The sequence below is a fragment of the Cricetulus griseus genome, chromosome 2 (genome assembly GCF_003668045.3).
Source record: "Cricetulus griseus strain 17A/GY chromosome 2, alternate assembly CriGri-PICRH-1.0, whole genome shotgun sequence".
NCBI classification, from domain to species: domain Eukaryota; kingdom Metazoa; phylum Chordata; class Mammalia; order Rodentia; family Cricetidae; genus Cricetulus; species Cricetulus griseus.
In genome coordinates, this window is record NC_048595.1 from 377,847,005 (window position 1) to 377,862,785 (window position 15,781).

At 47.9% G+C, this 15,781-nt stretch overlaps 1 protein-coding gene across 1 annotated transcript in view; it reads left to right on the plus strand.

Moving 5' to 3' along the window:
* The window catches only part of Fam83f (family with sequence similarity 83 member F), a 29,129-nt gene extending 13,867 nt beyond the window's left edge, over positions 1-15,262 (plus strand). Inside the window, exons 2-5 of the mRNA XM_027404047.2 lie at positions 5,739-5,906; positions 6,415-6,536; positions 8,018-8,694; positions 15,213-15,262. Coding sequence (XP_027259848.1) covers positions 5,739-5,906; positions 6,415-6,536; positions 8,018-8,694; positions 15,213-15,262 — 1,017 coding nt within the window. The remainder of the gene's footprint in view (positions 1-5,738; positions 5,907-6,414; positions 6,537-8,017; positions 8,695-15,212) is intronic.
* Positions 15,263-15,781: the final 519 nt, after the last annotated feature.

The following is a 15,781-nucleotide window of genomic DNA, read 5'->3' on the forward strand; positions in this document are numbered from 1 at the left end:
CAAGGCAGAGCCCTCCTCATCTCTGTTCTCTAGTGGCAATTAAGGGAAGAGGCTGGAAAGCTACAAGAGTCATTAAAGCTGAATGGCAGATAGGGCATTCTAGGGCTTCCAAACACCCTCCTTCTTACTTTCCCGCCCCTGCTGTCTGGGCAGGCTATCAGAGGAGGAGATGATGAGCTAAGGAAACACCCCATAAGGAGTTCTGCAGCATCAAAGCCTCTTTGCCAGTGTGCCTGCTATAGCTTCTAAACAACTGCCAGCTCGAATTAACCTCTCTCTGTGTCTCGCCTCAGTAGGTAACCAGGTGAAGGATGCTGGATGCAGAGCTAGCCAGAAGGGGCTGTTTCCCTGGATTCTGTGCCTGCAAAGTCTTATTTTACTTTTATTTTCTATTTTTTATCTTTTTAATTTGTTTATTTGTAAGCCTCGAGCCTCCATCTTCACCAGAAGCCTTGAAGTTAGACTTGGCATGGAGACTCGTGGGCACACTCAGTGCTTCAGCAGAGGGGTATGGAGCTGGTTTTCCTGGGCCTGATGCTGAGGATGAATGTCAACCAGGAGCCCTCTGAGACCAAAGCACAGGGTACTTATCACCTCTCCACAACTAGATTGCAAGAGCCAGAGCATGATTGATTTTTTTCCCCCTACTACACAGATGGCTGACTCTCACCAGGGTGTCTAAGACCCAGCCTCCTGCATACTAGTCCTGGTAACTTTCTGCCTCTCTCATTCTTAGGTAGGGACCAGGGTAAGTCTTAACTTCCCTGCTTGCTTTTTCCAGTTACAAAAAAAGTAAAAGTGGGGATCCAAGAAGTCAGCTGGAAATTGGCCAGACAGTCCTAGGTGATGTGCGATGAGTCTGAGCTGGATACTGGAGAGAGTTTAGAAATGAGAGGGAGCAGTGGACTGTGGCCTCAGGCAGTATGGGATGAGAAGGTGGTTAGTTATGGCATAGATGTGGAGGTCCAATGTTCACATGTCAACCTATACATGAGTTCTGGAGATCTAACTCAGGTCATCAAGCTTGTATCTCCCTGGAATGAAGAGTAGTCTCTTTAGGACCATGATACCATGTACCTCCTCCCACAAAGCCACTGTACCCTTTCCATACCTACAGTGAACTGAGACAGCCCCACTGGAGGACTTGAGCATGTATTTTGTTTGATTAGTTGCCCTCAAGTACAAAAAAGCTGATGTAGTCCATAGTTCACAGTCCACTGCTGTCATCAGTCTACCAAAGGACCTCTTTTGTTTTCCCTTTCTCACTTTTCCCATCCCTTTCTCCTGTGCTCAGTTTAAGTGCTTGGACATATTTGTATCCTAGAAAAATATACAGTCTCATAAGACTATTTTATATAAATAGTATTTGTCTATAGAGTTCTATAGGCTAGGCTGGTCTGGGACTTGCTTTGTAGCCAAGGATGACCTTGAACTTCTAATTCTCCTTCTGTACACCCTAATGCTAGGATTACAAAATCAAGCCAACACACTTTTAAGAAGAACTATCTGAAAGGATGGCTCAGCAGCTAAAAGCACTTGCCACTCTTGCAGAGGCCCTGGGTCTTGTTCTCAGCACCTACATCAGGCAATTCACAACTACCTGAGAAGATCCTGTGCCTCTCTGGCCTCTCAACACTTGCACATTTTAGACCCGCATGTGTACAAATAAAGTAAGTCTTAGGAAAGATCTAAGAACTGATCATGGAACTCATTCATTGCTTACATCAGCTATAGCACATTCTCTCCTCTGCTGGTTTCCTTTCCTTGTCTTCCAGAGAAAGATATTGGAATTGTTGCCAATTTTTTGTTTTCCCAAGGGAAGCTGCTGAGTGTTTCTTTCCCTCTTCTCTTATAGACCTGTGCCAAGATCTAGATGGTTCCCTGGTTACTTGGCCAGGTATGCTTCTGCTGTCTCATAGCACACACTTGAATCACATACTCTAGTAAGTTCCACTACCACACCTAGTTCATATTTTACTATTTCTTAAATCTATACTGCATCTGTAACTATCTCCCTTTTTCATCCTGCGTTTTGTTTGTATCTATTCTTTCTGTCAGTCTCTCTAGATATTTGTCTGATTTTAGTCCTTTCCAAGAATGGGGTTTTTGATTTGATGTTTCCAAAATATCATGTAGCAGTAACATGTGCCCTTGGGCCAAGTGTACCTGTTTCTTGTTTCACCATGCACTAGCTATGTGACCTTGGACACATTGCTTGGCCCCTGTGTATTTACTTCCTCAGTTGTGAAATGGGAATAACAGTCCTTCCCAGTAGAGCAAATGTGAAAAATCAGATTAGAAAAGTTACCCAAAGTGCATGAGTTCTTGGGGACTATTTAGTGCATGTTCACTCCCACCCTCAGCCTACACTAGTCAGGGTACCCCAGAGAAACAGAATCAACAGTGTGTGTGTGTGTGTGTGTGTGTGTGTGTGTGTGTGTGTGTGTGTGTACAGCGATGGAAGAGAAGGAAGAAAAACTTGATTTTCATTGCTTTTGGTAGTATTGTTGGATGATGATGATGCCAGGTTATGCCATGAACTTTCTGTACATACAAAGATGGCCATGAACTCCTGCTTCTCTTGCCTCTGCCTTCTTAATGCTAGGATTACATGTGTACAACACCACACCTGACTAGAGACATTACTTTTTAGATGAAAGTCTAAAGCCTCAGGGTAAGCCAGCAGGCTAGAGACCTAGGGGAGAGTTGTAGTCCAAGTTCAAAGGCATATGGCTTGTAGAATTTCTTCTTGTTCAGGAGAACTCATTCTTTGTCTATGAAGGCCTTGACTGAATGGAGAAGCCCCCCACACACACACACACACAATAGAGGGGAGTCTTTATGTGGAGCTCAAATTATACCATCACAGAAACATCCAGAATGGTATTTCAGTAAATATCTAGACTTTGTGGTCCAGCCAAGTTAATGTGAAATTAAGAACCATAGTGCCTCAGAGTCTTTGCTGGAGCTGTGCCTTCTGTCAGAAACGTTCACTTTGTAGGTCCCTCAAAGCAAGGAAGGCACAGGCACAATCACCCTGTCTCTGCCTGGTGTTCCTGGCCAGGGCTCACTCACACATAGCAGCCCAGCTAAGTTCCCTGCTCAGTTCTCACCCTGATCCTTCCTTTTCCCTATTCCTTTCTCACATCACCCAAGGACACCCTATTCATTGTAAGGCTTGATTTATTTTCTCCTTCTCTGGCTAAAAGCAGCACTTGCCTGTCTCTCACAGCTCATCACATGTCACTTGTGTAACTCTTAAAACATCTCTTTCACCTTATGCCTTAGTTATTTTGTGTAAGTGGCGTATGATCCTGTGGCGATGGTAACTTATCTGTCTTTAGAGCCTCACTGTGCCTATGGGGGCCCAGTAATCATCATGTGGATGTTAATGATTGGCAAATGGAAGAGATAGAAAGCTGGGTGGTGGTGGTGTACACTTTAATCCAGCATACACCTTTAATTCCAGTACTTAGGAGGCTGAGGAGGCAGAGGCAGGTGGATCTCTGTGAGTTTGATGCCAACCTGGTCTACAGAGTGAGTTCCAGCAGAGCCAAGGCTACACAAAGAAACCTTGTCTTGAAAAAAAAAGAAAGAAAAGAAAAAAGGAAGAAAGAAAGAACTAGAGAAAGCAGTAAGTGACATTGTAGGAAGTGAGGGAATAGAAGACCTCAGAGGCTGGAATTATGGTGAAGTGTAGTGTAGTATGAAGATGGTGATGATGATGGTGTTGTAGGTGTTAGAAGTTTATTGAACATACCATGGTCCAGCAGTTTGCCATTGAGTCCTCAACATATTGAGATAGGCGCCATTATCATCTCCATTTTCCTGCCAAAGAGTCCAGGGTGCTGGAGTTGGCCTGGCTAAAGAGTCTGTATTTTCAACTACTGCTGGTTGAGGACTCAGTATGTGCTGGGTGTGTGTGGCACCATACATGCCTTATCTCTAATCCTCATGGCAAATGTATAAAGTGCAGGGCATCTCAACTTTGCAGATGAGGAATCAGGCTCACTAGGTTAAGTATCCTGCCCAAGGCCATGTAAGTAGAAAGTGATGGGTCTACAGTGTTTGGGGCCCACAAGAAAACCCTTTAAGATGGGACAGGGGATGGTTTGTGCAGGAAAATGGAAGCAACTCAAGTTAGAAATCTGTGTGTTCGAAGCTGAACACACAGGCACAGCCAGGGGATCCCCGAGAAGATAGGAAGGAAGGACCATAGGAGCCAAGTGGACAGCATGAGAACATGACCCACAAAGTCAACTAAGAAGGGCTTATAGGGACTCACAGAGACCAGTGACAAACATGGACCCTGTATGCACCTGAGCTAGGTCCTCTGCATGTACCTTATGATTATATGATTATATAGCTTGGTGTCCCTGTGGGACTCCCAACAATGGCGGCACGGGGGGGGGGGCAATCTCTGACTCTTTTACCTGCACTTGGGGCCCCTTTCCTCCTATTGGGTTGCCTTGTCCAGCCTTAATATGAGGACTTGTGCCAAGTCTTGTTTTTTTGGGGGGGGGAGGAGTGGGGGTTGTTTTGGTTTGGTTTTTTTTGGTTTTTGAGACAGGTTTTCTCTGTATTGCTTTGGAGCCTGTCCTGGAACTCTCTCTGTAGACCAGGCTGGCCTTGAACTCACAGAGCTCTGCCTGCCTCTGCCTACCCAGTGTTGGGATTAAAGGTGTGCACCACCAACACCCAGCTCCAGTCTTGTACCTTGTTAGGCCATGTTGTTTGATGTATATCCCTATGAGGCTTCCCCTTCCCTTTTTTTTCTTTCTTTCTTTCTTTTTTTTTTTTTTTTTTTGAAGGGAAATAGAGGAGGAATGGGTCTGGGGGAGAGGGAAGTGAAGGAGGAACTGGGAGGAGTAGAGGGAGGGGAAACTGCAGTCTGAATGTAATATATGAGAAAAGAATAAATGTTTAAAAAAAGGAAAACTGGGGAACTGGAGAGATGGCTCAGCAGTTAATTGCACTGGCTGCTCTTCCAGAGGTCCTGAGTTCAATTCCCAGCAACCATGTGGTGACTCACAACCATCTATAGTAGGATCTGATGGCCTCTTCTGGTATAAAGTTGTATCTGCTGATAGAGCACTCATATTCATAAAATAAATAAAACTTAAAAAAATACACCTAGGTCTTCTGTGGGGCGAAAAAGGCCTCTGCTTCTAAGGGGACACTATCAGGGCTGCTTTTCTTTGTGGGGGGGGGCTCCTGAGCACTGTTTTTAATTTGATGATGGGGTAGAGGGAAGGCTGAGCATCAGAGGTCTGGGGTACCTGGCCAGCTCTAGCTCTATCAGCATCAGCACCAGGGCTGTGCAGGACTTTGCATAGCTGCAGGGAGATAGAGTGCCCAGATCTGCTGAGAAAGTGATGTTCATGCAGATCTGTAGCCAATGGAAATGAACCCCTCCCTTGCACCTTTGCTATAACATTCTCATCTGCTCTTTTCATGGGGCAGCAGGAGCAGCGCTCGCCAGGCTCCCAGCCCTCTTCTGATATGGCTTCAGAAGAGTTCTGGAAATTTCCAGAGCAGGCTGGGATTTATCCAGGATGAAGTACCAGCAACAGAGTCTGTAACCTTGGGCCCCTCTCTTGAATTCAGTGAGTGGTGGCAGATAAGGTTTTTGACTCTTGGCCATCAGTTGCCCCAAAGCAAGGTGGTCCTCTCTGGGCAGGTGTGTCTCAGAACATGTATCAGTCACAAGATGTTTCAGCAGCATCTTCTCTGTCCAGGTCATTGCTGTTGTCATGGACCTTTTTACTGATGGGGATATATTCCAAGACATTGTAGATGCTGCCTCTAAGCGACGGGTCCCTGTGTACATCATCTTGGATGAGGCAGGGGTGAAGTACTTTTTGGAGATGTGTCAGGGTCTGGAGCTTGCTGATTTCCGCATTCAGGTGAGTTGCACCACTGGGACAGGTTGTGGTCCCAAGATGAGAGGGGAGTCTCCTTCTGCCATTCCTCTGCCTCCTCCCCTTTCCTCCTCCCAAGCTCAGAGACTCAGATTGAAGTTCAAGATCCTAATAATATAAATTTCCTTCTAGGTAAAGCCATGACTCAGAAACTTGTAACTGCTTGCTTATATATCCTTAATATTTTTTTGTTGTCCTAGAGCTGCCAAGTCTGAAAGAGGCAGCTCTCACCTAGTCCTAGGGTGTTCAGTCTATAGAACTACTGGCTTCACTGTAAGGTTCAGCATAGGGCTGTAGTTCTCTGGTTGGGAATTTTGAGCAAGAACTCTCCTGAGCTTGTTGGAAGTAAAACATGTAAAGCTGAAGGAAGCAGAGAATTTTGGAAAGACTTGGGCAGCTGTCAGGGTCTGTGGACCTCTCCCAAAGCAAGTCTTTGGTGCAGAGCCTTGAGGCCTCCCCAAACATGGTAAAGTTGTCTTTCTCTTCTCTACAGAACATCCGTGTCCGCTCTGTGACAGGAGTTGGCTTCTACATGCCCATGGGGAAGATCAAGGGGACTCTCTCATCAAGGTTCCTGATGGTGGATGGGGACAAAGTAGCCACTGGATCTTACAGGTGTGTTGGACCAGGATATTGGAGGGTCCAGGAAACCTGTATTCATACTAATTGTTCAGGAATGTTCTATCTTAGAGCTTCCACCGTCGTAGTTGTTAGGTTTTTTATGTACTTTTTTTTTTTTTAAGTATGAGTGCTCTGTCTGCATGTATCCCTACAGGCCAGAAGAGGGCATCAAATCCCATTTTAGATGGTTGTGCACTACCATGCGGTTGCTGGAAACTGAACTCAGAACCTCTGAAAGAGCAGCCAGTACTCTTAACCACTGAGCCATCTCTCCAGCCCCTACAGTCATGGTTTTAAGAGGCATTGTCTGTCCTGGTCAAAAACAGCCTCCTGCCCAGGTCCTTTCTGTTGACAGACTGATTATTCCAGAAAGAAGACCAACTCTTCCTAGGCAGTAAGCATTGCCTGGTTGCCATGGTCCTCAGAAGCTGGTTGTGTCTTGAGACTGGTTTTCAGGTGGGATAAGCAGGAAATAAAAGGAACAAGATCTGGGGAAGCAATGTGAGGTGTCGTCTTAGTTACTCTTCTATTGCTGTGGCAAACACCACGACCATGGTAACTTATAAAAGAAAGCATCTCAGTAGGGGGTAGAGGGTTAAAGTCCATGACATCATGGTGGGGAGCATGGCAGCAGACAGGCATGGTGCTAGAGCTGAGAGCTCACATCTTATCCCCAAGCACAAGACAAAAAGAGGTACCTGGGAATGACATGGGTTTTGGAAACCTCAGAGCCCACTCCCAGTGACACACCCCCTGGAACAAGACCATACTGCTAATCCTTACAAACAGTTCTGCCAACTGGGGACTAGGCATTCAAATCTATGAGCCTGTGGGGGCCATTCTCATTCAAACTACCACAGATGTGGCACAGAAAGATGACTCCAGAATTTGAATTGAAAGCAAAGTACCAGGTCCATGAGAACCTGTATGTAAGCTATCTCTTTCCTCTGAAAAAGTGAAAATCTAAGTGAGACTTGAGCATATGTAATAATAAATGGTCTGAGTCCTCTTCTGCAGTTAAAGTATGGGTTTTTGTAGATGCTATGCATTTTGGGAAGGATCAGTAGGGATGGAACACTGTTAGCAATGGCACAGCTTAGTTCCTATGTATTGCATGTGTTTGTACCAGGTATTGTGCTGGGTATTTCATTTAAGCCTCAAAGCTTTGAGTCGAGGACCTGCCATCTCCCTATGGCATGTTCTACCTTAGGCACTGTAAGCTGCATTGTACTAGGCACACAGGAAGAGTAGATGTGGATCCAGGCTTGATTCCTGAGTCCCATGGGAAGGAAGGGGGCAGAATTTGGTCTGGTAAAAGAAAAGCAATCCACTGTGAGGGCAAGAGGCACTTTTCACCAGGCATCAGGCAGTGTGGCCACAGTGACAGACCAGGTTGAAGCAGGTTGAAGGGAAGAGCTACTGGTAGGACACTGTGGAGGTCTGGGCCCACCCATGTCTCTGCTTTCTGTCCCCAGCTTTACCTGGAGCTCCTCCTATGTGGACAGGAACCTTCTCTTGCTCCTGACAGGGCAGAACGTGGAACCCTTTGACATAGAGTTCCGGGAGCTGTATGCCATCTCTGAGGAGGTGAACTTGTACCAGCACCTGGGTCTGGCAGGCAGGCTTGGCCTCAACTACTCCTCCACTGTAGCTCGAAAACTTATCAACCCTAAGTATGCCTTAGTGGCAAGCATCCGCCCTCCTCCAGGAGAGATGATGCGCTGGGCGGCCCGGCAACAACAGGAAGCTGACGGCAATGCAAAGGGACAGGAGGGCAATGGTGGTGGTGAGTCTGCCCGGCGTCTGGAAAGCTTTCTGAATGATTTGGTTACAGTGGAGCAGGTATTGCCCACAGTGGAGACCATTCCCTCAAGATTGCTGAGACCAAAAGATAGCAGGACGGTCTCTCAGGTACATGTAGACCTGAGGCACAAATCCCGAGAGGCACTCCCCCAGAATGGCAAGGGAGAAGCTGCCAATGGAGAGGCCACCCCAGCCAAAGAGAGCAAACGCTTCAGCAGCAGGATCTTCAGCCGAAGAGTGAAGAGGCCTGCAGTGCTAAACAACATGGCCCCCTCCACTGAGACTCTTGCTGATGTGGAATATCCTCTGGGGAAGAGGGCTAATGAGGGCTCCAGTGCCAACATATCAGGTGAGCTCCTGTCATTGAACCTGGGGACCCTGGGCAGGTCACTGCGGGTCCAAGTTTCAGATTCCTCCCCTCTGAGGGAGGAGTGATACATGCCTTGCTTGTGTTTAGTACAGCGATGGGCATGGGATGGTCTGGGAAGACTGTTTTACTCCTCGATGGCATTCATATCACCTTCATAATAGCTTCAGTAAAAGAAGGAAGTGTGACAAGTTTTCCTTTTATGAGTGAAAAAACTGGCTGAGAGTCTAGAGCTCCTTCTGGCCATCCAGCTCCTTACTGTCATCAGACATACCCAGTCCCACTGATGCCCTATTCAGCTTCCTAGTTTCCATGTCTGTTTGAAAAGTGGATTTGCCCTCTGGTGATGTAGAGCAGTGGTATCTTTTCTAACCATCTCTCAGGGATCTCCTTGAAGCCCTGTCTTTTGTCTCTTTCTCCAGAGCAGTCTCGACATGACTTTCAATAGTCTGGTAGTGACAAACAGGCTGCTGTGGAGCCTTCCGTCTCCTCTCAGCTTCCTGGAGTTGGAAGGACTTCTGTGCTGGGATTTTTCCTCCTGTGGTTACAAGGCTTTGCAGTGATGAGAACTGGGCTTCCTAACTGGCTTACTATGTGAAAACTGGTTGTGAAGTATCTGTCCTGGGCTGCCCAGGGGCTCCCAGGATTCAGGTATCACATAGACCTGGCTTTGATTCAATCAATGACCTAGAGCAGGGAAGTCACCACTTTTCTCCTGACTAGAAGCATGTTGTGTCCTGTTGAACCCAGGGATGTAGTTCCTCTTAGAACAGGTCTAGGGGTGTCTGTAATGTGGCACAGTATGAGAACTAGGGCCCCACCCCTGCTGCCTCCGGTGGGCCCACACTGCTTGAGCAGCTCGGCAGGCCAGGTTCCACACACCCTCATCATCGATGACCCACATGAGTGCAGATGCAGGTGGATACTGGAAGTGCATAAGTGCAGGTCATAGAAAGTGACTGTAAACATGGGTCAAAGCTGGGCCTGGGCCTTGTCCTGTCAAGGGAAAAGTGGCTGGTTCCCCATACCCATTCCTCTTGGGCTTCACTGGCTCCCAGCACAAGATGCTGATGTGCTCTGTACCTCTTGTTTGGAAGAAGGGTTGCCATGGTGAACACCTGGCAAGGAAGAAGAGGGGGTGAGCCCAACCACAACGGGGCCATTTCCTAACTCCTGACTGGAAGTGAGGTGGAAGCCTTCTCTTCTCCTGCCCCTCACCCTTAGGTGCTGTTTCCATAGAAACGAAAAGCCCATTGTCTTGTCCTTTTCTGCTGCCTCTGGTGTCAGATTCCTCAGCTTAGATGACTTAGGCAGTTGTGTTTGCTATCCGTGCCTCTCTCTGAGCATTTGTACACAGTGCCCTGAAGCCAACTAGCAGATCCCATTGTGCCTTTGGGAGCTCTTCCTCCAGAGCATCCAGCCCCCTAAGCAGAAGGGCTGGGTAAGAGTGGCTAACACACATAGGGAAGTCTGAAATGTGTTGTCCCCGCCTCTAGCCTGGGGAAGAACAAAAGAGGTAGCACCCTCCCAGCACACATACTCTTTGCCACCCCACCAAGGCCTGAAATCCTAGCTCTCTACTGAGACCTCTGACTCCTGCTTCTTTCTTGCTCAAAGGCAGGGTTGAGAAGCTGTGTTTCTCCTCCAAAGGCTCTTTCTATACCTCCCAAGCCCTAGGCTCGGGGACCTCTGGTACCTTCCCTCAAGGTGGCAGCTGCTGAGTAGCTGACTATACACCTAAGAACACAGCATGACTGCCATCCTGGAACACCTGGAGCTTGAGTTGGATTGGAGCCACTTGAGCTGCTTCCTCAGAGAAGGAACCCATCCAGGGAAGGAGTCCCCTTCCCACAGGGAGCATTCAAGCTGAGACAGACAGTGGCAGCATGATCTTAGCTCTTGACATATTGCCTTCCCCTCTCCAGGGCTGTCTCCTCTTCTAGAGGAGAAGGGGTAAACTGGGGAGGGCTTCTGAGGTCCCTTTGAGTTGGTGCTGACTGTCCTATCTGTCTCTGTACCCTCTTGTCAGAGAGAACGTGGATGGATGACAGGGTGGGTGAGAGAAAGATAGGAAAAGCTGAGAGCTGACAGCCTGTAAAATTGCTTGATAAGAAGTATATAGTTGTCAAACAGCATGCAAATTTTTGCAAGCCCAGGTGTGGCCCTGGGGAGAATCTCACAGAATCGCCTCCTTTGGGGCTGGGGAGGGGGGTGGGGGAGGGGCACCACAATGGCTTCAGCCTGGAAGTTTGAAGATCCAGAGCCCCCTCTAGTGGCTGAAACTGGGTTCCGTTGCTGTTTGCTTTCCCGCTAAATAAAACATGTCCTCATCGGGTTATTAACTCCTGCCGTCTTGGCCACTTGCCACCTGCACCCATACAGGATCTCTGGGCAGGCTCTCTGGGAACAGAGATTTCCCAGTCTCAGGAGAGCACAGCCAAAGGTATCCTGTGATAGTATAGAGTCTTATAGTTTTAAAATCCTGTGAAGGGTATAGAGTCTATACTGTTGGGTGCAGAAATCTGCATTTTTAAAAACTACTATGAAACAGGATTTAGTCAACTAAATGTATCATTCTCTGGATGGCATTCACCATATTGGTAAAGACTAAGGAATTGATGACGTTCAGCAAAATGTGGAATGTTAGTGTTGCTGACAGAAAAAAAAAATACACTTTGGAAACCAAAGCTTTTATCACAGCTGTTGCCATGAAGATCCATTTCATCTTTTAACCAATCCCCACTGCCAAGAATTTAAAATTAAACACTAAATTAAGTCAGAAGCATAACATAGGAATGCCAGCATCAAAGAAATTCATGCAACAAAATAGTGGATTTCAGGATCTCCAACACATGAACACACTCACTCCTGTTAAGTTAGAATGTGATGGCTGTAGTGACTCGGTGAAGAAGAGCTACCTTTCCCTGTTTGCTCCATATGACACAGGGCAACAGGTACATTAGCAGGTCATGAAGCTCTGAAGGTAAGTATCTGCATTTTGAACAGGAGCATTGGTTTTCCCACAAAGCTTTCCAATGCAGAAGGGTCTTCAGACTAGCACCAATGCAGTTAGTTACAGGAGACTCAGGCAAAGCTATGCCCCTGGGGAGTCACTAGGCTAGACAGGGAGGTCCTATGTGTTGTTCTTGAACTCCTAGGGGATCATTGGAAAATGGACAATGGTTTTCAAGTGTTAAAGGGGACATAGAATGAAATGCTGTCACTCAGAACTCAGTTGTTTTTTGCAAGTATTTACCAGATGGTGGCATCCCACCAACAAGATCCTTGAACTCCAGAAGTGCCAACCTGTGTCCACAGACAGGATGGGAGGAAAAGACAGAATGATCTCTGCCTCCCAGGGCCTCCTCAGAGCAGTTGTAGCTGCCTCTAGCAGGTTAGAGCTGATACCATCTCCCCGCTTCTGTAGAAACTGGAAGGCCTATGATACCCCTATCTCTGATTTTGGAGTTGTGGCTTCGAGGCTTCTGGATTTGGGGACTTCAGGCTTTTCCATGTTGCCCTATGGGGCTAGTGATCTTTGATGTCTTACCTGGAAATCTGAGTCCTCATCTGGGGTAGATTAGTTGGGAAGTGCTTCCTGGGCTGCGGATCTGTGGCCCCTTTCTTGGGATTTTCACTCAAGTATTGCTCCTGGGGAGCATGGGTCAGGCCCCAGATGGTGTGAAATATGTCCTCAGACCTGACTATCCTGAGCCCTGTGACCAACATGGGGTTCTGGTCACACAGATGAGGTAAGCTAACTCTGCTCCAAAGACGAGGCAGCTGTACAGTTCATACATACATGTATGATTTATTTCATTTTATATGTATGAGTATTTTGTCTCCATGTATAGATGTGAATCACATTGGGCCTGGAGCCTACATAGTTCAAAAGGGGGCATTGGATCCCTTAGAACTGGATTTACAGATGTTTGTGACCCACCATGTGGTGCTGGGAACTGAACTAAGGTCCTCTGAAAGGACCTTATTGCAAGTGTTCTTAGCGCTGAGTCTTCTCTAATTCTGTCGTGCTGTTCTTACCAGAAGCCCAAACAATTTGTCTGTCTTCCCAGTTCCTTTGAGGCTGCCTGGGCCTCTGGTGACTCTCTCAAAATGGTGCTAGGTAAGCATGCATCACCCAGAGCAGATTTTATTGGTCTGAACTCCAAATAGCTAGCCATTGTCTACCTACTTGTTTTGTCCAATAAAGAATATGGTTTTGAAATGTTTGCTCTGTAGGGCACAGGGAATGGAATGAACAAAATCCCTTTCTTGTGTCACCCATTACCCTAGAGATGGTTGAGAGCAGTAAGCATCATGACTCTGTTATACAGGGTGCCCAGAGGAGGCCTCATTGATTAAGGAGACTGGAACAGAGCCTCAAATGGATACATGGACATCAGGGAAAGAATTTCCCAGATAAAAAGAATGTGAAGCCCTGAAAGCTGTAGGAAGAGGGGACTTGCTGTCACTGCAGTCCTATTGTGACTTTCCACATTGCTCCCTCCTCCCCTTCTCTTGAAGCATCTTGCTTGCTAGCTGTTTTTCCACATATGCCAGTGCCACATTGTGCCACTCTCCTGCATGCCATGGGACATCCCTACTGCTCTTCATTCATGCTCCAGTCTTCAGTACTAATCCTCTTTGTAGTTGGCTTTCTCACATAAGTCTTCTTTGGGTCACTCACTTTCCTGCCACACATACTTTATAAAAAGAAATTGTTTGGGTGGTTGGCATAATTCTTCCACATTAATCTGAATGGGTCCAAGGCATCTGCCCTTGGCAGTTTTCTGGTAAATGAACATGGAAGGAATGGTACACAAAGAATTTTCCTTCAAGCCTGTTTCTCTGTCAAAGTCCAAGAAATGAATCCTGATGATAAGGGATGTCTCCAGGCTGGGATCCAACCTGCAAATGGAAGGGTCAGTACCCACTGAAAACTACCTTCTCTGGGAAGGAGCTGGCAGGGCACAGGTTCTTGGGTGCTCTCATACTCTCAGCACACTCCTGCCCTGCTTCTAGATCAAGAGGTTGATTTTGCTTACCTGCCTCCGAAGTGCTGCTGCCTCTGGGGAGGCACTGGGTATTCACTTAGCAGGCCAAGCAAGCAGAAAAACCCAGTGAAGAGAGGAAGTGAGGGCCATCCATCCCCTCTTGCTGCAGCGAGGGGCTCCAGGGTGGTAGAATTTAATGAGCTTCACAGAGTCACACCAGACACAGCCCTCAGCACCACCATGGAAGGCCACTGGTTTTCTGTTTTACCTCCTCCTAGACAGTTGTCTGCCTGCGTTAGGGGACACCCAGGAGGGGCTTGGCAGGTTTTGCAGTAGATCCTGACGAGTGAGTTCATTGTAACCAAAGTGAGGCAGTGGCTAGTTGAGCAGGGACAATGGACCTAGGCAATGTGGCCTTCAACAGGCATGGGGACTCACGAAGGGGCTGCAGCACCAGAGTTCTAGTCCAGCCCTGCCCAGTGCCTCTCCTGCTACTACAACTCACAAGAGGCAGTCCCCTTAATTAAATTCACAGCTGAAGTGATATGGACAGTGGTGTGAGCACCAGGGAAATTGTCTTTATTGTATAAAGGGAAATCGGCAGGAAGTAACACAGTGGCTTCCACCTGGGAAAAGCAGCCAGCAGGCATTCTGAGGACGTGGACTCTGCCTTCAACTGTCCAGTGCCTCCAGGGCCAGCTAGAGGTGTCAGGTCAGCCTCGCAGCAACCCCCCCCCCCCATCCCAGAGTGCAGAGCAGGATTCTGTCATGAAAATGGCTGTGCCCTTTCCTGTGATTATGAAGGAGGTAGAAGTAGATGTAGAGGCCTGGGAGGGAGGACGGGGCCCTCTAGAGAAAGGCAGCCTTCAAAACCCAAGGTCTGTGCTGCTCCATCCTCTGCCTGGGCCACCCCACAGCAGTGTGACCACACTGCCCATAGGGCAGCTGGCCCTCCCAAGGCATAGCTTTCCTTCTCTAACTCAGCTGCCTGAGTGGCAGAAGGAGCTGAGACTGGACAGAAAGGCCAGGGCCTGGCACTGTCACTGACCACTCCAGGGACAGGGTTACTACTTCAGCTCTGCAGTAAGGCAAGTGGTTCGGGCTCTCATCGTTGCTGCCCCTATGCCCTCCAGTTAGGATCTCTGAGAGTGCCCTTGATTTCATGAGCGCTTGAAGCTGCCTACAATATTTAGCTGCTAGTGATAGGACTCTTTAAGTCATTGGTGGCTGACTTCAGAGTCCCTGTCATCCTTGGTCAGAAGACACAGACCACTTGATGTCTCCAATCATGGGGATCCTCCAATTATGGTGAGGCTTCTGAAACAGATAGTACCTTTGCTTTCCTGGGCACCCTGTTGACCTGGATTCTACATTGGCAGCTTGGAAGAGAGACATTAGTCTTGAGCTCTAAACTTGCTTATGTGGGGACGATTCAAGGTTGGGCATAGTGGCAAACTCACTGAGCTTGTTTCTCATAGCCTCCACATCTGTGCTCTGTCTCCACAGGTAAAGGGAGTCTGAGGATCACCAAGTCCAGCAACTGTGTGATCTCCTGAGCTTCAGGGTAGTGGTGGGCAGGACCTGCAGATGCCCACCCATCCTGTCCTGTGCCTCGGAGAGCATGGCCTATACCCTGCACTGGTTTACACATCAGACCCTAACCAGGCCTCCTACCCTACAGCCTCCATCCTGGTCTTAAGGCCTGAATCCTAGATGGCAGGATCTGAAGCATCTCAATTATCACTGCCTCCAGCAGACTGTCGTGGCTGGACAAGGAACACTACCTTGTGGCATGAAGTAGAAGCCTGGCTGGTGTCTGCTCTCCTCTATGCCAACCTCTCCTCCACTGGGCCAGCCCTGTCCTACAGGTCCTCTGGTGGGAGAAAGGCCATTCTTTCTGCCTTGGTAGGACAGGATGTCCAAGGCAGCCCCAGCCATTTGGGCTTTTCCTTGTACTTCTGGTGATGTCTAGTTCCTCATACCCCAGAGGTTGGTGGGGAAAAAGGGAAGAAGATGGGACTCGGAGCCAGGCTTGCTCCAGCCTTGAAACTCCAGGTGGAAGACATAGCTAGAAT